The 23,584-nt window shown below is 39.5% G+C and overlaps 1 protein-coding gene across 5 annotated transcripts in view; it reads left to right on the top strand.

Annotated features, from left to right (window-relative positions):
- Nucleotides 1–23,584, top strand: part of LOC146688936 (discs large homolog 1-like protein) — a 113,239-nt gene that overhangs the window by 53,640 nt on the left and 36,015 nt on the right. For all 5 annotated transcript variants that reach the window (XM_085437548.1, XM_085437545.1, XM_085437549.1 and 2 more), the window contains 9 exons: nucleotides 11,584–11,637; nucleotides 13,556–13,606; nucleotides 16,709–16,833; nucleotides 17,687–17,856; nucleotides 18,046–18,182; nucleotides 18,425–18,569; nucleotides 20,382–20,514; nucleotides 22,309–22,465; nucleotides 22,970–23,072. In XM_085437548.1, the coding sequence (XP_085293674.1) occupies nucleotides 11,584–11,637; nucleotides 13,556–13,606; nucleotides 16,709–16,833; nucleotides 17,687–17,856; nucleotides 18,046–18,182; nucleotides 18,425–18,569; nucleotides 20,382–20,514; nucleotides 22,309–22,465; nucleotides 22,970–23,072 (1,075 nt within the window). The remainder of the gene's footprint in view (nucleotides 1–11,583; nucleotides 11,638–13,555; nucleotides 13,607–16,708; nucleotides 16,834–17,686; nucleotides 17,857–18,045; nucleotides 18,183–18,424; nucleotides 18,570–20,381; nucleotides 20,515–22,308; nucleotides 22,466–22,969; nucleotides 23,073–23,584) is intronic.

A 23,584-nucleotide genomic window follows, 5' to 3' on the forward strand; every position in this document is an offset into this window, starting at 1 on the left:
TGTTTCAGCAGCAGCCTCCACCCCTCCCTACCCCGCCCTCTAGCACTATATTAGTGCTGGCTTCATTTAGCGCTGTGATGCTAACAGCCTATTCTTCTTGCTCATCCTCTTCTGACTGAGCGCTTAGCCTGCAGCGCTAGCAGTACTTTACACAGGGAACACACACACTCTCTCTCTCACACACACACACACACACTCGTAACGCACTGGGCCGCTACAACAGGCTTTCTCTCTGCCACCCTCGCCCTCTCTCCATCTCTTTGTGCTCTCCACATGGGTGCTGCTTTTTAATGTGCCTTATCTCTATTTGCTTCTCTTTTGCTTATCAGCTTGGTTTGGGGCCAGTTGTGCTATATGTTAACTGACATTATAAAGACATCAGGCTCATAGCTACAACCAGATGGGTGTATGTGTGTGTGCATTTCTCTTGCTCCAATGGCAGATCCTGTTCTTTCCTAAATACCAACTGTAGGCTGCCAGAAGCTATATTTAAACTGATCTGGGAAAAAAAATAAGCCTTTTCTCAGTCACTGTGCACAGGCTCAACTGATATCAGTAGGGTTTTTATAGTCGTATCTATGCATCTACTTAAATGTAAAAAAAAAAAGAAGGTGAATTTATTGATTTATTTTTAAGTGTTGCCAGGTGTTGACTTTAACCCAAATCAGTTAATAGTATGAATTCCTGCTGGTTATCTAACCAAGTCCATCTAAGTTTGTTAAAGAGACACATACATTTTTCTAAACATGTAAACTGCAAGTTCTTCAATAACCTTGAATATCTGAATGTTTTCTGGGGTATAAGGTTGCATAGGTATATAATTAGTTCCATCTGAACAGGAAGAAAACATAAGAAGTGTCAAATTTATACTTTACTAAGATTATACTGGTCCTTGGTGCTCTTTCACAGTTCATCCACTGTTAGAAACAAGCCGATTTTTTTCCAACTTTCCTCATAATGAGAAAGTTTGAACAGCAGATGGATAGTGCTTCTGTGTTTCCAGCCAGAGCTGTGTCCCTGAAATGACCCCCTAGCTGACATCATATGGAGCCAAGAATAGAAAAAAGAAAAAAACCTGTCTGAAACGTCGCAAAACAATGAACAACAAAGGAAAAGCTCAGTAGGCCCACAATGCCAAATATCTTTTTTTGCATAAAGGTGCAATGCCACATCCCATATTACTCGTTATTACTTATACTGCAACACCTCTTCAGCGCTGCAAGTGTAGTGCAGTGACAAAGTATTTGCCCCCTTCCTGATTTCTTTTCTTTATTTGTCACACTTTTATGTCTCAGATCATCAAACAAATCTTAATATTAGACAAAGGAACTTCTGTAAATACAAAATGTTTGATTTTTTGTTGTTGTTGTTGTTGTTCATTGATCGTTTATTAAGGGAAGAAAAACCTACGTGGTCCTGTGTAAAAAGCAATTACTCTTCTTTGCTGAATTATTTTAATCCAGTCACATTGGAGGGTTTTGGAGCATGAACGATGTGGTCATGCCAAAGAATCTTAGTTGGCTTTAAGTCAGGACTTTGATTTGGCCACTCCAAAACCTTCATTGTGTTTTGTTTTTTTAGCTTTTCAGGGGTGGACTTGGTGTTTCCAGTCACTGTCCTGCTGAATAACTGAGTTTGAACTTCAGCGCGTGAACTGATAGCTGGACACTTTCCTTGAGGATTTTCTGCAGTGGGACAAATACTTTTTCGTGGCACTGTATGCAAGAAATAAATAAAAAAACACAATTTAGATGGTTATGTATTAAGTTTCCATACCTGACCACAACTGTAAAAGATCAAAGGCGTACCTTCTGCCATAGATAAATTAAAGCCTGAAACATATAATAAGCAACCACATCATGATTCACAAAGAGACAGTGAAGTAGGCCAAGGCATACACACAAAACGCACTTGCAAACACTGCATTCCAGCTGACCCGGCCTGTCTTGAGATGCTTTAAAAGAGCAAGACAAAGGTTGATGGAAGCGACCGCAATCCACCAATCACAGCACTCCCTTCTTTGTACACACACACACTGTGACTCTGAGCGCTGTATTGCTGTCCTCGGTTGCCTATCGATTAGTTATGCCTGGCTGCTGTCATGTGCAGGAGTCCGGGGAAGCCCCCTAATTGGCCAGTCCGGGAAAGGGAGAGAAAGAGCAAGAGAGTGAGTTGGGGAAAGAGAGAGAAAGAGAGAGAGAGAGAGGTGGATGCTGAGGGAAAGAGGCACCATAGAAAGATGAGAGCAGCTGAGGGATGTGGCTAATTCAATCTATCATACCATGAAAACAAGACAAGATGAGAGAAGGAAGATGATGAGAACTCTTTCAGACCTTTTTTTAAATTTCTGCTGGATTTAAAGAATGAATATAAATCTTAAGAGAAAAGGGAAATGCAATATAGGACTTTTTGGAATATATAAATGTGATGAATGCTGAGGGGCCAACACTTTTGATACAAAACTGGAGTGTGCTGTCGGTGGATAATGTGAATTACTCTGACTGAAGACTGGAGTAGACTAACCACAGGAGTGAGAAATCTTCCATTGGAGCACTGTCTACAGAAACAAAGCAGGACTGGAAGGAGTGGTCAACTTGTCCAAGTGGCTTTCCTGTTTCTTTTTGGGACCCAGCTTTTATTATCCTACTGCTACCATACCACTGAGAGATGGTGAGAGTGTTAAAAATGCTAATAAAGGAGGATGCTTTGCTTTTGACGACTAATTCACACTCAAATCCGTAAGGGAAAGGAAACATGAGTAAAGTTGCCTAAAGAGGAGGGATTACTTTATTTTTTTTTTATTCCGGTGAGATTTACTTATTGACATATGAGAAAAAAGGGCTGAAATACCTACTTTGTACTGGATGCGGAGAGGGATTGGTTGTTCTTGAGAGGCATGACCTACATTATTCAGACAGAAGTGATGGTGAGGAGCATCTCAGTAAAGGAGAGAGTGTGGTAAGCGATAAATAAAAAAACAAAACGTAAAGACGACAGAGAGGATTTCTTTGTGTTTTTATGAATCTTTGTCAGTATGAACACTTATTTCCACAGCCATGAGTTTTGTTGTAGCCCTAAAAAGCCCAGCGGTGGCACCACAAAGGGCAAATCTGGCAAAGGGAAGGCCAAGTCGAGCAAGAGCCACTCTCACTCGAAGCATAACCAGAATTTATTGCAAGTACAGACGCCGAGTAACCAACTGCAATCTTCGCCTCGACACTCACCAAAGCGCCACCCGCATTCACCAAAGCCAAAGCAACGGCATCCGCCAAAACAGCTCACTCCGTCTCCCTCTCCCAGCTACTACCACATAGCGCCACCATCTTCCAGTCATCAGCTATGCCCGCCATCACCAACTTGCCATCTGGCCCCACAGTCCCCAAACAGTCTATTTCCTTCGCCAAGCCACCATCAGCTTCACCTATCGCCAGGCCACTATCACTCCCCCAACGACCACTTGCTTCACCTGTCAGCAAGTCATCATCAGCTGCAGCATCATTCTCACAACCAGTATCACCCATCAGCCTCGCCCAGTCACATGCTCTCTTCACATTCGACTCATCAAATCTACCACCACCAGCAGCAGCAGCTCCGCTCCCCCAGTCACCACTCACTGTTCCAGCAGTACCAGCACCACCACCACAACTGCCCTTCTCCTCTTCCTCATGCCTCCCAGTCGCTTTCTATCCATCCTTTTCACTCTCCACAGCTCCCCTTGTATTCCGGGCTGGGGGGTAATGGGTGGAGCACACTTCCTACCAACCTCGCCAACAGGGGCTGTAGAGGGAAGTTTCCCAATCTTAGAGACAGCGTGAAAAAGAGTCCCATAAAGAGCAAAGGCAAAACAGGAGGCAGGCTGTGGCCCAATGACACGTATATCTGGACTGCACACTCAATGGAGACACCCCCACATGTGCCACTCATACACCACTTCCCACGAATACAAGCCCATGTACAGGTAGGTTATAGGTGGAAGTATGTCAGACGTGGACAGCAAAGGCGGGAACAGCGTTATTTCCCATCTATCTCTACTGAGTGAGATGCTGATACCAGAAACAATTTTCAGTTATGCATTGTGCAGATGCACTTGTGGTGGATTTTGCCTGTTATTAGTGCTAAATAAAGTCATGAACAAATACTTCCCGCTTTTTTTGATAAGCAGTCAAGCTAATGATTGATTATAAAAGAAAATTAATCATTTACTATTTCATCCTCAAAATTTCAATAGGTGTAGAAGTAACTATAGCCTTGGTATCTAGAACTAGGTTTGGGATGGGGGAGGGTGTCCTGCATGTACTGTAGACCATTCTGCTAGGTGGATTTATTGGTATTGTAAGGAAAGGGCCACCTTTAGTCCATTGTATCATTTGAAAGATAACCTCATGCTAACTACAAAGAAATCTGTATTATTTCTTTGAGTGTATCACATTGGTCTGTAGTTCAGTTTCAGAGAGCATATACTTCTACTTAACATATATTTCTATGTCACTATTTTCCAGCTATTTTATTGGCCACTGCATTTTGGGCAAATTGCTTTCTTAGTGTTTGTTTGTAGAAAGATCTTCAAATGAAAAGCTACACACTTATATAGGGGTGATATAGAGAGTGTGTTACAAAAAGGGAAAAAAACACATGGCAGTAGAGAACGAGACATTCACTGATTTTATACAGGACACTGTGTCCTTTACTGACATAACATCTGATAAGAGCTTCAATTGTATGGAAATAATAGCATTGATTACTATGTTCAAAGTACTGCTAGAATCAATATAAACTGGCTACATTAGTCCCTAAAAGAAAGATGGAACAGTGAGCAAGGAAGAAGTGTAATTTGTGACAACAGCCTCCTTCAGACTCAGAGTATTGCTATCTCATTTCATTTATTTATTTATTTCACACTTGGTACAACAGTTTCCACAGTTAGTTCTTTCAGACAAACCAACCACACTTTCTATCGGTAAAGCACTGCAACCATGTGTGAATAGGAGCAGGAAGAAGAAAATATTCTTATTAAACCCTGCCCCCTATCTACAATACAACTTATATTGCAAGTGGGCACCAAAAAGCAAGGAACAAACTAACATTTATCTCCGGTCCTAACGCAAACCAAACAACAAATTTACAATCAGAATATACCACTCCACATAGTAACAAGGATAAAAGATAAGTAAATAAAATAAAATGAGGCAAAAAATAATGGAGGCAAAAAATAATGGATCCTTTTTTAATTAACTCCAATTTCGTTCACGTTCTTCATATTGAGTTATCGTTTTAGACATGCAACACTTTTTAAAACACTATAAATTTATACAGTTCTTTAAATTATAATGAAGAGAGTTCCACAGTCGTATACCCCTAACCGATCGACTCATTAATCTTTGTGTAGTCCTAGCTAGCTGATGCTTAAAATAAAATTTGCTTCTGCTGTCTTCTCCCCCCGAACACATTGAAAATAATCTTTGTAACTTAAAAGACAAAATTTTATTTTTAGCCTTAAACATAATTAATAGTGTCCGTAATTTCACTAAATCTCCTAATTTTAATAATTTCAATTTTATAAATAATTTATTTGTATGTTCTCTATATTTAACGTTATGAATCATTCGTATCACTTTCTTCTGCAATAAGTTTAGAGGTTTTATAGCATTCTCATATGTATTCCCCAAACTTCCACACAGTAACTAAAGTATGAGAAAAACAATGAAAAATATAAAATGCGCATTGTTTTGTCATCTAATAAATCTCTTACATTTCCCAAAATGTAAATGTTTTTAACCATCTTCTTTCTAATACTCAATATGTGATTTCCACATCATATTTTCATCTACTCTTACACCCAAAAAGCGAAATTCAGCAACTCTTTCAATCAATTCTCCATTAATGGAGACGATTGCCAAATATCATGAATTTCGTTTTTGTCAGATTCAAAAATAATTTATTTACATCAAACCATTTTTTTAATCTTAACATCTCAGAAATCATAATTTCAAATCTTTCAAATTCACTCCTGAGCAATAAACATTTGTGTCATCTGCAAATAAAATAAAATTTAACCTTTTTGATACGTCACAGATATCATTAATATATAAATTAAAAAGTTTAGGTCCCAAAATAGAACCTTGAGGAACGCCACATACAATCTTCAATCTTTCAGAGGTATTGCCGAGTTAATGTACATATTGGGACTTATTTTCTAAATAACTCCTTAACCAATTCAATGCCACTCCTCTCACACCATAAGTATACAATTTAGAAATCAAAATAGAACGTTGTAACGTGTCAAAAGCTTTTTTAAAATCAACGAATACCCCGACTGTGTATTTATTATTATGGGTTGCAGATGAAATATCGTCAATGAAAGTCAACAATGCTAATGCCGTTGATCTATTTTTACGAAAGCCAAATTGATTTTCATTTATTAGTTGATTTTTTTCAATAAAACTATCAAGTCTTTACGCAAAAAGTTTTTCAAGCACTTTTGAAAACTGTGACAAAAGAGACACTGGCGTTATTAAAACTATGCTTATCTCCTGATTTATATAAGGGTATCACTTTTGCCACTTTCATTCAATCAGGAAATACTCCTGATTGTAACGAGAGATTAAAAATATAGCAAAGAGAAATACTTATACAGTCTAAAGTCTTTTTAATTATAACCATGTCTATACCATCACAGTCAGTAGATTTTTTATTTTTAAAGTTTTCTACAATTGCTACTAGTTCTTTTATGGTAATATCAGCTAAGAATATAGAAGTAACCACTCTACTTTCTCCTTTCTAGACTTCCTCATATTCTGGGTCGTCATTTTTTCTAATTAAATTTGCTAAAGTAGGTCCAACATTTACAAAAAAGGAATTTAATTCGTTTGCTACTTCAGTCCTGTCATCAACAACTTGACTATTCTTAATGAAATAAATAGGCCGATCTGAGGGTGTGTTCTTGTTACCCAATACTTACCCAATATTCCAAATGCCCTTAATATTATTCTTGTTTTCCTGATGGGAGGTCTACAAATACATTGGCTGCTAAAAGCAATCTCCAAGTGTTGTACTTATATCTGACCACAGTGTTATGGACAATTTAGAAGCATAAGGTCACTACAGTATTGCTGCCATTATCTTGAAGCTTCGAGTGCTTTGCTGATGTTTTCCACACAAAACTGCACTCTGGGCTGTCAAATGAATTGTAATATATTCATAGCTTGTCTCTCTTTTACTCTGAGGGATACTGGAAGTAATTCAAAAATACAGAGAAAACAGATTTAGAGCAAATGAAAGGTTTCAAAATAAAGCCTGCAGTCAATGGGACAGCACTGAACGATGATGGGCGCAGTGCAAGAGCGATTCCCAGTAATACAATCAAAAGAGCATAGCCATCCATGTGTAACAGGAAATGTGTCGTATTATATAAACTCTACAGAGATGAAGAATAGTAAAGGAAATGAATGTAACAGTGTAGCTCTCTTCTACTTGCTATAGTTATTGCGGACACGGTGATCACAGAGTTAGAAGGTAGCGATGGTGTGATTAGTGTGATTAGAGTGGTTGTTCTGAGTGGATGGAGTCATGCTCCATCTGATTAAGTTATCTGATTTTCATTGCTTGTTAGGAAGTCAGAACGAGCGATGATGTTATGATTGTATGAATGTTTGGGTCCATGTTCACCTCTGTGTACAGCCAGTGTGAGTTGGTTTTAGAGAAACGCAACACTTTGGCCTTTGTATGTGTTTTGCGCGTTCTTCCATATGTGATTGTGTGTGTGTTAGATTGCTATAGGATTCTTGATTTCTGTTTCTCCAATCATGAGTCATCTGCTAATTAATAATTACGTTGATGGTTTAGAAGCTGATTAAAGCCCGCTACACTAATGGAAAATCATTTCCCCAAGTCTACACACTCGCGCACACACACACACAAATGCAGACCTCCTTCAGGACCTAATCACTTGTATGTCTCTCTGTGTGATAAGACAAACGTGGGATAGTCTGGATCTCTCTCTAAGCTGTCCTGTGTTGGACTCAACCAACCATAATGCCATGATAACACAGCTGGTGTAACACCCCTTATGTAACGACTGACAATCACTTGCACAGGATAACAAAACACTGTCTGGATATGGATGTTTTGTGTGCATGTGTATTTGTGCACCGAGTGCTTGTTTGTTTATATTTGCACATTTGTACTTTTGGCCTTTTCATGTAACACAACTCTGTCCTCACACACTCAGACACACACAAATTCAAATATGTATTGATGTTACATAAGGGTGCAGTCTGACATGGCGTGCCAATGGAATCACCAGCTGAGTGACGGACTGGATTTGTCGCTTTGTGAATGGTGCGCACAAACAGAGAAAGAGACACATACGCAGAGCTTGTCTGCACTGTGCAACGCTTTTCCTCTGCTGAGGGAGTCACATAAGGTTTAGGCAAAGCGGTGGACTAGCATGCATAGTGGAATAAATTCCATACTGTGGTTAATAGGTGTTAATACAGTAGCGTCAGCTGAGGTGACTCCGTCAGTGTGTTTCATTGTCTAAGACTATTAGAATAAACAATTAACTGGTTATCTTTGTTGGTATTAACAGGTTAAGCCTACACGATAATTACAGTGACAAACAAGTTTTGGCTGGTGAAAGTCAGGAGTGTAGAGTCTGTCGTCCACAGGCTAAAATCTGGCCACCCCTCTGACCACCACACCCAACCAATGGGAAAGCCCACAGGGGGGCTGTGCATAGACTCAGAACTGGAGTTACATTCAGTGAGTGTATTTTTTCTAGCAGAATTTTTTTACTGATTGATTTTTCTGCCACCATTATACCCACACACTGACACATTTTGACAATGCAGCTATCCTTATCCTTATTATAATCATCATATGAGCTTTTACATATAAAAAACAACTTTATCGATTTTCCTAGATTATTTTTGTCAGTTGAGGCTTACATAAAAGCGATAACTTGAAGTAATTGTTTTTAAATCAGGAATTTTAGCCTACTCTTTATATTGTTGCTTCAGTTCATTGAGGTTTGCAGGCGTTCATTTATGCCTAGCTCTCTTTAGTTCCTGCTACAGCATTTCAGTCAGTTTGAGGTGTGGACTTTGGCTGGACCATTGCAACACCTTCACTCTTTCCTTTTTCAGCCATTTTCTTGTACAATTGCTGCTTGGGATTGTGTTTGGGATCATTGTCCTGTTGCATGACCCAGTTTTGGCCAAGCTTTAGCTGTTGGACAGATTGCTCCACATTTCGCTCTAGAATACTTTGGTATATAGAGAAGTTCATGGTCAACTCAGTGACTGCATGATGCCAAGGTCCTGTGGCTGCAAAACAAGCCAAAATCATTAGTTTTCCACCACCATGCTTAGCTGTAGCTATGAGGTGTTTGTGCTGATATGCTGTGTTTGGCTGTGTATTGTGGCCAAACATCTCCACTTTGGTTCTGTCTTTCCAGAGGACATTGTTCCAGAAGTCTTTGTGGTTTGTCCTGATGCAGCTTTGTAAACCTAAGCTATGCTGCCATGTTTATCGACACAAGGCGTTCTCCTGGAAACCCTTTTAAACAATTCATATTTGTTCAGTCTTTTTCTAATTGTGCTCTCGTGAGCTTTAACATTTAAAAGTCTAATTGAAGCCTGCAGAGTTGTAAAGAGGCATTCAGTTAACCCCCCCAGACCAACAAAATGCTAAAACCAAATGACAGGTGGTCACACATGCCAATGACTAATGAACCAAGTGCATTTGATTCCACTCAATGCCACCCCTAGATAAATAACAGCTTCAGCCAGGCCACCCCTATAATATCGGTCCCTGGTTACTTTGTTACAGGTTGTAGTCTCAATGTGTGCATTTGTTTGGGATCAGAAGTCATTAAGTTTTTTTCTTAAATTTCCTTATGTTGATGTGATTGATGTGAGCTTTCTAGTGGCAAAGGATAAAGAGGGTTGGTGTCCTTGTTGCAGTGATCTGCAGTGTGTTTTTCTAAAGCTTTTAAAACTGTCTGAGCTCTCTTTGAAAAGCAGCAAACTTGAGAGATCCTATTTTTGCTTTAGGTATACATTAACATTTGAATAGTGTTCTCCTAAATCAAATAACAGTCCAAAAATATTTAATACAGATATTTTCCTCTTCTCTGACATAAATACAGGTCCTCATACATCCTGACGACAACAGCTGTACCTGTCAGCATGGCCTCAGTGCCTCATTATGCAGGACTTAACCTGCTGTGTCCCAGCCTCCTTGTATCTATGTCTCTCTGAACCTTACTCCAAATTTCTTCTCACGCTGTTATTTATTTAATTTTTTTCTTTTAAAAAAAAATCCTGTATCCTTTTTTTTCTCCACTCTACATTTCTCAATATTGTTGACCAGCAGGCGGATTTCACTCCTCCCACCATACCTATAATCCTCCACACCCCACACTACCCCCTTCTGTTCCCTTGTGGGATCAAGCATCCAGCCAGCTTGACTGACAGTTCCACATGTGGCAGTGAGAGAGGAGGGGGTGGGGGGTGGGGGGGAGGCGACAGGGTGGATGAGAGGTAGAGATTAGTAGAGACATAGATGCTGTTGCTGCTCTGCTGCATGTTCATGGTTATGGTGGCCTGTTTGGTTCTCTTGCTTGTTTGATGCTAGTTTAACTTGTTAGTTTGGCAACTTTTTTTGGCGACAGAACAAGAAGCGGAGTTCTTAAATGGACTGGCACGCTGATCGCTGGGCTGTTTGAGAAGTCTAGAGCCAGTGCTAAAGGTGGACGTCAGGGCACTAGATACTCTCTGGAGAGAAAGTGAGAGGAGACGAGGGAACAGGAGTCAGTAGGTTGGAAATGGAAAGAAAAAAAAGGTGTTCATGTTCTTGCAAAATGACAAAAACGACATCCTGTAGGTATTAGTGAGTTTCCTGCCTTTTGCTTTGCATGTGATTAGAAAATAGGAAATGGAAACCAGTGTCAGTCATCTGCAGCTGCCACAACCCTAGCACAGATCGGTCCAAGCCTCTTCTTTAGAAGGAGACCGGGAAGAAAGAGGAGGCTGATTTTGGGTGCAGAAGAAAGGAATAAACACTTGTTGTAGAGTGCAGAGCGTGCATGGGAGTGAAGGGGAGATTGCGGTCGGTGGATTTATACAAAGCAGATGGATCTGGGAAGTTGACTTAATTTAAGAGATTAAATATGGATGACCTACAATAGGATGGTGGTGTAAAGTACTGTGCAGCAGTGTACAATGTTGTACTATTTTACTATTAGAAAAAACGTCTAAAATGTATCGAGTGTTTTGTGGTCCAGTTCTGAATTTTTGTTGAGACACTTTATGGCACAGTGGCAGAGCTTTAGTAAGTTGTCCTATAGCGTGGTTTGCCGTGTAGTACTGTAGTACTGCCCAGTATAAGGGCTGTGCAGTATGTCATGCAGTGTATGCCGTCGCTCCAGGGTGGTAATCTGTAGCAGATGTACTCGAAATGCTGTACCAAAACATGAGACGAGTAAGTGCTTATTGCTGCTCTCTGTGTGTTTCTCTTTGTTCTCAGCAAGAGTGCTTTGATATTAAAAGTAATTAATAATAACACCGACATTCTCTCTTTCAGGCCAACCCCCCTCCAGTGGTGGTCAACACCGACAGCGTCGACACCCCCCCATATGTGAGTACGGCTTCAGATATAAGGCTAGACTATAATTATATTTTTTAAATAGTAAGGTTGAATATAAAAACTTTACATTGAATCATTGTCTTTAGTCCATTAATTTAGTGGGTTTTTTTCTTGCCAAAAAATGTGCTTCACATGTGCAGTAATTTGAATATTTTAGAAACAATTAACGTGCACGGAGTTTTAGGTTGAAATCTCACTTTAGAATTACATGAATACAGAAAATCAGTATCTGTGGTTGTTAGATAAGTTTATTATGTAATTACTGTGGAATTAGTCCCTGCTGAACTAAAACTGAAATTAAACACAGGCAGTGAAAGATTTGTGCTCTTGCAGGTTTCACTTATTATTTCGCTGATATCATTTATGGATGCTTTTCTCCAGTAAGGACTAACTTTTCTGACACCTTTAGAGACCAGGGTATTCTGGAGCCAAAAATGCACCAGGTGCATTGCTATGTTATAATACACATGCTGTGATGCTATGATATTGACACTTGCAATGATGGTTGTGCTTCACAGTAAATAATCCAATAATTTTAAAGGGTTTCAAAGGAATCTAAGTTTTTCATCATATTCATAGTAAGTTCAATTCCATATAATCAGGCAGCACTCACCACTATGTGAATAGTGTCAGATATTAGTAGTCACAGCGTACATGGTGGCTGATGGATGATCGTGCCCTCTGTTTGAAACGACAGAAATTCACAATCTAAACTAATCTGAGCGCACAGAGGCACAGATTACAGCCAAGGGGATTACATGGGCCACTGGGATGCCGCTCGACCACTGTGTTTACGTGTTTATCAACTATGTGTGTGTGCGTGTCATCTCGCCCGCAGCAGCTGTATCTCCTAGTTTCAACTGAGCCGGACTCAAAATATATTGAGATCAGATTTAATTCTGTGCTCTTTACATTCAGTCTTAAAACGTGGATGTTAATGTGATTTATAGTACAGACGGTCCAAGCTGAGCCATGTGATTGGCCCACGGGCAAGCCATCAGGGATGCTCTTAAATATGACATCATAGACGCATCATCGCATTACGGATCTAATCTGCGGGATTCATGCATCAGTCATAAATAATCAAATTCCTAAATTCTCATTTCTTCAGTTCACATACTTGTTGCAGTCTGTCGTACCTACAATAGGCAGTGTGTTAGTGATCAGATAATCAAGTCACATTTTTAGTTAGAAGTAAACAAACGTTGTCAAGCTCCTATTAATGTTCAGAGATAGCAGCTTACTTTGGTGTGCTTCAGTGTCTGCTGCACTAAGACAGGGTTTTACGTTTAATCTCTGGTGACTTCTAACTACACAAAATGTAGTTTCTCTTTTATGTGAACAAATTTTACCTCATATTTTACTTTCACCTCAAGAACATTTTTACATGATTAAGATTGAGGGTTTTTTTTTTTTTTTTTAAAAACATTTAAAAAGTTGTGGTCTATGTGACATTTAACTTGTGATGTAAAAGTGTAGGCGGTCTCACCAAAGATGCTCTGTTCTTCTTAACATCTAAAGGGTAACTACTGCAAAGATGAGTGTAAAGCCCAGATTTGTACAATAACTTCATGACATATTTTGTATCACAACTTTCTTTCTTTGCAAACATTAATCTTTCAGTAACATTTGAATGCCTGACCTGAAAAAAACTGAAGCAGTCTGAATCCTGAGCTTATTTGATTGATTGATTGATTGATTGATTGATTGATTGATTGATTGATTGATTGATTGATTGATTGATTTTTTGGCTTGCAGAGTTTTTATGTTTTGAAACATTGGCCATGTTTAATATAAACATCCAGCACTGTAACAGTGACAGAAAATAAGGAAAAGCGAATGTGGATTAAAGAAAGAGTTTACTCTCACTGTTCATTTTCATCTCTCTCTTTTTTTATCTTTCAAACAGGTCAATGGAACAGAAGCAGACTATGAGTATGAGGAAATCACGTTGGAGCGGGTAAAAACATACAACACACCATCACCATGTGTGGCCATCACATAAACTCTACATGTACTCAGCTCGACGTACAGTAGTCACAACACGGCAAAAACTAAAATGAAAAATTTATAATAGTTCAGCCTTAAAACCTGATAAAGATTCAAAGTTTTTTGTCTGTTCTTTTTCTTAACAAACTAAATATGTCACAAAATTAACTAGTTTTTTGACTCTAAAAAAATCTAAATCCTTAATAAGGCTGAGAAAACACAATGATTTAAGTCAGAAAACCCATCCCTGTGTTAGCTGCCTTTGTCCCCGATTATTTTCCTCTACTTCAGCTCGTCATTCTGCTTTTCCTTAACTTAGCCTGATCATTGGTCTGATTCTGTTGGACCTCTTTCCCTGTCCTCTCTTTCTTTTCCATCCTTCTTCCCTTTCCATGCCTGGCCCCTTCCTCCTTCATTCTCATTACATGCCCCTTTCTCTCATGCCTAAGGCTGTCTGCACCTCCCTCTCTCTCGCCCTATTCTCCCGTGACCTGGTTCTGTCTGCTTGACTGGATCTGCTTTAAAGACGCCATGGACGTACACGCAAACACAGGCGTAGACATTATACTTAGCCATTATACTAGCCTTGAATCCAGTGACAGAGTGCAAGTGAGAAAGCACCATGCCAGTGATCTACTATATGCCAGCTGGTGATATCTGGAAACATCTGTATCTCTTTTACATGTTGACTTTTTTTCCACTGCAAATTACTTTGGAAAGAGAAAATGATCCATTAACAGAAAAATTATGCATTAATGTCTTCTTTAGGAGACACACATATCCCTACACTTAATTCTTCTTTGAAGTGGAACTAAGGTAAATTTACAGTAACCCCTGTCCAGCTTACAGTTTGGCAGACTGAGAACCCATCATCTAGTCTGCTGACATAGCCTCTTGGGGCAAATGCAGAAATTGCAGAAGTCAATCTTTTTGTGTGTTCAGCAGATATATAAATCGATTTTCTGTTTTCATTAGCCCGGTTATTGCCTATAAATGCATATAAATTTTAAAAAGCCAATAAGAAAATTAATTGTTGTTGATTTATCCGATCATGTTTTAGACCTTCCGTGCAGCTGCTCTTTTGCTTCCGCACAGTTTTGTTGCATGTTTTTTTAAAAGCATTCAACCAAAGTCCGATCAGAGGGAATCTTTTCATATGAACAAATATTTTGGCTATCTGCACTGTACCTTCTGCCTGGGCGCTCTTCCAGAAAGCAAGTTTAGTGAAAAGAGTTTGTTTCAGATTGTCTGGGTTCTCTCTTCCAGAAAGAGAGCTGACTGACACACCGTTTCATTTCCTTATAACAATTTATCATTTTTGCAGCTCGTCTCTGAGCGTCTTGACTTGAAGAAGTTTGATCTTTACAAATATGAAATCCTAAGCAGACGTTACTTTTTTTAATATTTAACATCAGCGTGAATTAAAATGAAGGCTCTTGCTTTTAATTTACCTGTTACCTGTTACCTTGGTGATTCCTGGCGTCAGAGATCTGAACTTACTAAACCTGTGTTCAAATCGCTTCAGTGACTGCTCTGTAAAATAACATTATACTTTTTCCCTCTTCATGGACTCTGAGCCAGAAAATGCAAACAGTGATTCATTCATGAACAAACACACTCGACTTGATTAGCCCTTTGTGGCTTAGAATGAATGTTTTTCTGTTTGTACATTCTTACCAGCTTAACTTTCGCCTTTTTTCTTTTTTATATTTAACATTAAGTTACACGACTCATTGCTGCACCACTTCATCTGGTTGAACAACTCCTTGTAAAAGAAAAGGAGGCTGCACTGTGTAGAAGAGCACCAGTACATATAACCTGTATGCCAAAGAGAGTTCAGCTTCACCTCTTTCTGTGGTAAATGTATGATGATACAGGGATTAAGCTTGCTTGAGGTAATTAGAATAGTAGAATCTAGTTGGGATAGGTCACATATTGTCATGGTTTGCTGTGTGGCAGGCAGGACCCAAATGCAGGACTCATAAACGCAAGGATCAACTAAAAGAGGCAGCTTTATCTTGGATGTAAGTGATTCTTCAAACAAACAGAAAACAAAACCAAAAATGAGGAACTAGAAATACAAACCAAAATCAAAACACTAACACTGGGAAACAGAGCTAGAAAACTACAAGGAGCACAGCGAAAAAACGCACAGCATAGTGAGAGTACAATGCAACAACTAATAGAGAGAAACACAGGACTAGGACGAGCAGGTGGAGAACAGGTGGTAACACAGCTGGGACAAATCAGACCCAACGAGACAAGGGAAGAAAAAACCACACAGGGACAGGGACTATCAAGATAAAACAGGAAACACACGACAGGCACAGAGGCACGGACTTGCCACTGAACAGAGGGAACACGGAGCACAGGGACAGGAGTAACAAACTGCGACATGAGACACGACTGACTGGGGAACAAGAAAATAAACACAAAGACAGAACTAAACCTACACTAAATATGAAGGGCACAGAAAAACTGGAGATCAAAAAACAAAGAAGAACTAGAGCTAGAAATACAGAACCATAAACCAAAAAGACTAGTAATGAGAAACCATGATGAAATCAAAGATTAATAATAACACAGAACACTGGGTCACGACACAGGACCGCGGCACGTACATTGTGGTCCATCCTTAGTCTGCTATAAAACCTTGGCCACAGCAACTGGACCAGTTGGTTTTCTGTCTTCTGTGTTGGATTACATGAAGCTGAACAGAGCAGAGCAGGCATAATGTCTACAAATCTGACATGAACCAAGAAACTGTGGGCTCACTGAATCAACTCAAATTCTGTATGAGGTTTACCAGTTGGATGTAGGGAAGGGCTAAGCCGTCAGCTGATGTCTGTTGACTTTAAGATCACTTGATGCAGTTTGTTTTTGTTTTTTTTTAATCTGTGAACTTTATATTTCATTTTTTTAAACTGGAAAAAGTGTTGTGGACTGAGCTCGACTTTTTGGCCTGCCCAGACTAACATTAATCAGTTAATATCACGGTGCACAGTAATCTTTTAAAACCTGTATAAGTGCTTTTTTAACCTTTAAAACACTCTGTGTCTGTGTATATGCGTAGGGTAACTCAGGCCTCGGCTTCAGTATCGCTGGAGGGACCGATAACCCCCACATTGGAGATGACCCCTCGATCTTCATCACCAAGATTATACCTGGAGGAGCTGCAGCCCAGAATGGACGACTCAGGTGCAAACACAGACACTGTTGCTTTCATTAGACGTGAGCAAGAATTATTTGATTACATTATGAGCAGGTGCAGCGCTTCTTGGGTGCTACATGCCCGGGCTCAGCTGCTGCCCTCAAAGTTAGAAATTGAACCATCTTAGTCTGAACATTTATCACAAGTGTTTGCAGAAATTGGGCATGCAGAATGGATTTCTAGTCCTCTAATAATCCTCCTTTTTCACATTCAAACTGAAGCAATACTGTTCATGTGTGTAGCGTCACACCTGTGGCAGCAGATTTACCTAATTATTGGTGTGGCATTGATCGAGCAGGTAACATTATTGTTCCGGAGTTATTGAACTTAGACAGCAATGCTTTCAGCAGCTGCCAGCAAACTCAGCTAACATTGTGAGAGGCTGCTGTGTGGAGAGCATCTCCAATCACAGTAAATTGGCTGTCTAGCTTTACAACAGACTTCACCATGAGAGCTTCGGCTTGTTATTATACTACAGAATAAAGGGATGTGAATCCCTCGCAGTTTTTCTCTTTACCCATACCAAGGTAACTACCTTGGTAAAGCCAGTGGCTCTAGACAATCTTTGAAAATGAACAAGAGATGTCTGATTGAACCAAGAACTGTCTATTTTCAGTTTCTGGTATTTGATTGTGTTCACTCACCCACTCCAATCTCCCCATTTCAGGACGTATGTCTAGTTTAGCTTTAATTCTCAAAAAGAAAGCAACCACTCACTGTCAGCAGCTCCGTTCCCACTTTGGTCTTAGACTGAGCAGCATAACATTTGTTTTTCCTCCCAGTTCATCTCCCCCATCCAAGGCAGTTCACTTCTTTACTTCATGTATTGTTGCCATGCAGGGTGAATGACCGTATAGTCCGGGTGAATGAGACGGACGTCAGAGAAGTGACCCACAGCGGCGCCGTGGAGGCTCTAAAGGAGGCAGGTGGTCTGGTCAGACTGTGTATACGACGCAGGAGGAGCCTCACCGAGAGAATCCTGGATATCAAACTAGTCAAAGGCCCCAAAGGTGAGACTGTGCTAGCATAGCAACAGACTGCCAAGTCTACAATTAGTCCAGCACAGATATATTGCAGTTATTGTTGTTGTGGTACTATAGCAGAACACTTCATAAAAAAACAGTGTTATGACTTACAAAAGAAAGTATCAGATGTTAAGAAAATATTCAAGCGTGTGACGTAGTGACTTATTCTTCCAGGTTTAGGATTTAGTATAGCTGGTGGAGTTGGAAACCAACATGTCCCTGGCGACAACAGCATCTATGTGACCAAAATCATTGAGGGAGGAGCAGCACACAAAGATGGACGTCTACAAATAGGCGACAAGCTTGTTGCTGTAAGAAAACACTTCCTCTTTTTTTTTTACTCTGTTCTCTTTTGTGCAAATTTGATTTAAAAATCTAATTATACACACTAAAGTGCATATGAAGGTTGCACTTCATATTACTGTTAAAAAAGAAGTTACCCTAAAAGGGGTACCATCCCCATGAACCTGAATGGATGGATGGATGGATGGATATTTATCATGTGTGGCGCATGTCTGTAGAAAATAATACCGTTTATGTCATTTATGTTCAGGTAAATGGTTCCTGTTTGGAGGAGGTAACTCATGAGGAGGCAGTGGCCGCCCTAAAGTCGACTCCTGATGTCGTGTACCTGCGTGTGGCCAAACACACCTCCCTTTTTATCAATGACAACTTCCCTCCGCCCGATGTCACTAACTGTGAGTACACAAAAAGAGCTCTACGTTCTGAACGTTGACTTTTTTATATTTTAATTGCACAACATGTATTTGTGAAACCCAGTTTCATCCGTCTGCGTAGACTCTCGCTATTCTTGAGAAGTTCAAAAACAACTTGCAGTCAGACAGCGTGCCGCTGACTGTTGTACACATCGTTGCCACCAAGATGGTGAGGCGTTTTAGTGCCAGATGGTGCTGAACAAAAAAAAAGAAAAGAAAAGAAAAAGAAAGAAAACAGCAAGGAACAAAGCTGAAATTTGTTTGCTTCCCACACATAGAGAGCTGCTTTTTACTGAAGCCCTGAACAGTGACTCTTACTCAGAGCTTGTCATGAATCATGAAACTCGACCAGCAACCAATCAAGGAAACAAAGAAAAGTCAAGCAAAGGTGAAGTAAACTGTAAACGGGTACATGGAGTTAAATTAGCTTTCGCGTAAAATAAAAAGGTACCTACAAAAACCATTATTAACATCTGCATGTCCTCCCTTTACATGCCATCAGATATACTCAGCTAAGATATAATCAGATATAGTCTTTCTTTAATCACGCAGTCCCATTGAGGTTCATGTCATATTTTATAAGACACCTGAGAACAAGAAATATTCAGAAAACGCAATCAGCAGGTGAAAAACAACACGATACAGACGTAGACTCTTTAAAAAGTAAATTACATCAGCTAATAAAGCTCTCCGAGGGGAGAATGGAGCAATCGTTATCACTCGACTTAGATCAGCACAGAGCTTTATACATGTCAACTGGTCATACGGGAAACAATGAGAACAAAGTTATGAGGATTAGCTTGCAACTTTTATATCATATGTTGAATATTAATATTAAATGAAAATCAGCTGTCAAGCTGATGCAAGCTCGGTACCTAGTTATAAGAGCTATCTGTATGTTAAAGAAACGGTGCATTTAAAAAAAGCAAGCCAGAAGTGTGAGATCACAGTTGCATATATTTTTATATGTAAGTTATTTATTAAATAATAATAAGTAATAAGTAAATATTAAGACTACTATAGAAAGCTGTTTCAGGATAGCGATTATTTGACATCCATGAAGTTTTCTGTTAAATATGTGACGTCACTTTAGTCAGTTTGGGATGATAGATTAACTGGATTGGAAATGCACATTACCTAGTTTGATTTACTAGTTTTATAAAAGCAGTTTCTTATGAAAGCAGTTTTAATGATCTTTCACATCTATGTGGTAACATTAAGAATATATTCTATAATGATCACATCTCCCAGACAGTGTTTTTTGTTATACAACAGTCCGATTAACAGACTGGGTAAATTTGGTTCTCTGGATTCCTGCCACTTGTCATTTCTCCAACAGAGCATATTAACAGAGAGCATGTCATTTATCACTGCTGTGAATCTACCATATTAACAGATTCTATATATCACGCTGTCTGTCATTTCTCAGGACGTTTCTTGGCTCTGCAGTACTTTTTTCAAAGTACATCATTTAAAAACTGTGTACATAGAAAAAATGTTTTTAAAAGTACATTTCTAAGTGACCTGTATATACTGTTCTTGTTATCTATCTATCTATCTATCTATCTATCTATCTATCTATCTATCTATCTATCTATCTATCTATCTATCTATCTATCTATCTATCTATCTATCTATCTATCTATCTATCTATCTATCTATCTATCTATCTATCTATCTATCTATGTTGGTTGTTCGATTACATAAATGCAGCTTACTGAAATCACATTTGAATTCATGTCTTATGTGTAACACTAAAATAAGACAAAGAAATGTCTGTATTTGTTCCCACAGCATATTCCCCACACCAGGATAACCACATCAGCCCCTACATGAGTGGCAGCCAATCTGTAAGCCCTGCCCCACTGACCACCCCCAGATACTCACCGCTGCCCAGGTCCATTGCAGGAGACGATGATATCACCCGGTGAGATCTCAGTTTATCTTTGTAGCGCACAGAAAGAAATGAAATTTCTGTCAAATGAGATAATAATTCAAGATAAAGTTTCTAAAGTTTTAACTGCCTATTAAAACAGACCTGTTGTGATAATTTGGAGCTCCACTGAAGCAGCTTTGGATGATTGAAAGTTGAAAATAATCTTTGGTTAGCTCAGTTCATGCGCTGTCTGAAAAAAGCTGTTCAGAAGTTAATCACAAATTAATCAACAGTAGATTATCAGTACTGTTAAGCATGGCAATATTTGGCTGTCGATTTCTGCTGTACATGTTGGTTTACTTGAAGTTATGTTAGATTAAACAACTTTCCAACATTTGCATATTAACATCATATGATGGTTATAAACAGTCTTTGTCAGAGTCACATTTATTCACAGATGTCAACCAAGAAAAAAAAACGAAAATAATTTGACAAAATTTGAAGAAATAGTTTGTTAATGGTTTAGTTTTGCATTTTATAAAATGACAAAATCCACAATCAAAATCTTGTATTTTCAAGCTTCTTTCCTTTGTGCTCTGAGATCTTTAGTGAGAGCAGCGAAGGATGACCTCAGTTCTTCCCTGCTCTGCCTCTGCATCCGTGTGTGTGTGTGTGTGTGTGTGTGTGTGTGTGTGTGTGTGTGTGTGTGTGTGTGTGTGTGTGGCAGTGAAAGGCAGATGGCCCTGCAAATTTTGTCTGTCAAGTAAACTCAGGTTACATACGCGTACAGACACACCACACACACAGATACACCCTGAGTGCTGCTCTACTGTCTTAATCCATTTTAATGGAGGGATTACTGCTTATCACAACCCTCGTCACTCGACTGGCATCACCGTGGTTACCAGAATATGACCTATTTCGTCATAGACCTTTTGGGCCAATCAGTGCGCTTTGATTATAATAAATCTGATAAGCCTCAGACAGACTGCAGAATGGTCATTTTGACGTGTGTCCTTCTCTTTTCTCCAGCTATTTTTCCTCTCTCGCTCTCTGATTAGTCACACAAATAGCAGATCATGGGTTTTAAAAAATGTCCACTGAGTGAGCAAAACTTCTGCACAACAGATGAATTCAGGTTAAGGATCAGATGGAGGGACACGCTGGTTCATTTCTATCTCAGCAGTAATTTTCATACATGCTCGGAGTATCTGCCCGTGCTGACTTTTTTTCCAAATGTTGTATCTGAAAGGAGGCCAGGATTTGCTGTTGCAATACAAAATTAGTCAACAGCCCACATTTGTGAATGTGTCTGATTCTGAATACACACAAAAGAACTGCTCTGTTTTTAGAAGAGGCATGAACCAAGCTGAAGCGCTCTTGTTATCTTGTTTTTACACATGCTGACGGTGTGCGTAAAAACTTTTACCAGTGGTCGACTTTATTTGCTTTTCATCCATTCATCCAGCTGCTTCATCACTCGCTTGTGTTGACTTGGATTCTTTTCTTTCGTCCTTTTTACGAGACGTAGAGGCTAGACCGGCTCTCATTGTTCACGCTGTGCCACAAAGTGCGATGCTGACATCTGCTGGTGAAAACAGAAAGTAATCTTCGGGTTAAGCACTGTTTCCTCCTGCAGAGACTAAGCATTTATCACCACAAATTTTTCCACATTCAGAGAACATCATATAATGAAGTACAACATTATTTCAAAATGTGTGTAGTCACCGACTCATCAAATGTATTCATACATTACAAAACTGATGAACTGGTGTCCTAAACAAGGAGAATACCAATATAAGTTGCCGTGATGTGATGTCTTTGTTCGATTTGTGTTTCTGTCAGGGAACCCAGACGGGTGGTGCTGCAGAGGGGATCTACAGGTCTCGGATTTAACATTGTTGGAGGGGAAGATGGAGAAGGGATCTTCATTTCCTTCATTCTTGCTGGAGGTCCAGCTGATCTCTGTGGGGAACTTCGAAAGGGAGACCGCATCCTGTCGGTATGAACTAAGACACCACACATACAGATCCCTGAGAAGTACGACACAGCGTTGGTGAATAACTCCTAATTCTGTTTATATTAATGTTTCACAACAGATTTGCTTTGTAAGGATGTTGTACCTTAAAACGTAGAGCCATTGGAATCAGTTCCAGATGCTTATTTGCAGTGATTTGTTAATCTGAAGATGGAGTTAAGCTTCACATAACTTTTCTTTGTTTTTCGTGCATTACCAGTCAACCGGCGCCCTCCGATGACTGAGTGCATTCTCGCGATGTGGTGTGTGTCCCGTTAAAATGAAATATAGGTTTAATTTTCTTCACACAACATTCACGCTAGATTTAATCCTCAGACTGTCGGGACACTGACAGTCCCTGTAGAATTACTGTGATTTTGAATTATCGTATGCGAGTTCTATCAAAACAAAACCTGCACTTGTGAGTGTTTCCAATTTGCTCGTGTCAGTGCAAATTTAGCTGCTAATTGTGTGTGTCTGTATTCGTAGGTGAATGGAGTGGACCTGTCCAGTGCAACACACGAGCAGGCAGCCGCAGCTCTGAAAAATGCAGGACAGACCGTCACCATAGTAGCCCAGTTCAGACCAGACGGTGAGTGCTGGAGATAAAATATTTGAAAAATACAAATGTTCTGGCTTGAAGCAGAAGGTGGTACGTCATTTTTTCCAATCTTGATTGTGTGAGACAAGGTAGTTCTTCATCTTGGTTTTGGTAAAGGCTGAATGTTTGCGGTGATCACAGAATCAGCATGTTGCTGCCCTCTATAGCTACAATTCTACCACTCTGTGGGAAAACCCAAAAATCTGAATTCAGTATGTGTGGGCAGAATGTATAAAGAAGACAGAGAAACCAACCTTCACTGCCTTTGTAGATGGAAAGTGACGTCTTCTCAGCATGTAACAGCGTGCTTTGTATTCTTCCTAATAAACAATAAAAAAAGTAGTACAGTCTTTTGAATATTTGCATAATATCAATAAGCGATTTCCATATTATGCAAATATTCAAAAGACTGTACTGGAAATTCACTAACTGTGGAGCATCTACACTTGTGAAGGCCCTCGCTGATATATTCCCTTCTTTATCCTTTAATCCTAATAGCACAT

Source organism: Copadichromis virginalis, linkage group LG17 (genome assembly GCF_057382275.1).
Source record: "Copadichromis virginalis isolate Kocher_CV1m ecotype Utaka linkage group LG17, C_Virginalis_male_GT1.1, whole genome shotgun sequence".
NCBI lineage: Eukaryota > Metazoa > Chordata > Actinopteri > Cichliformes > Cichlidae > Copadichromis > Copadichromis virginalis.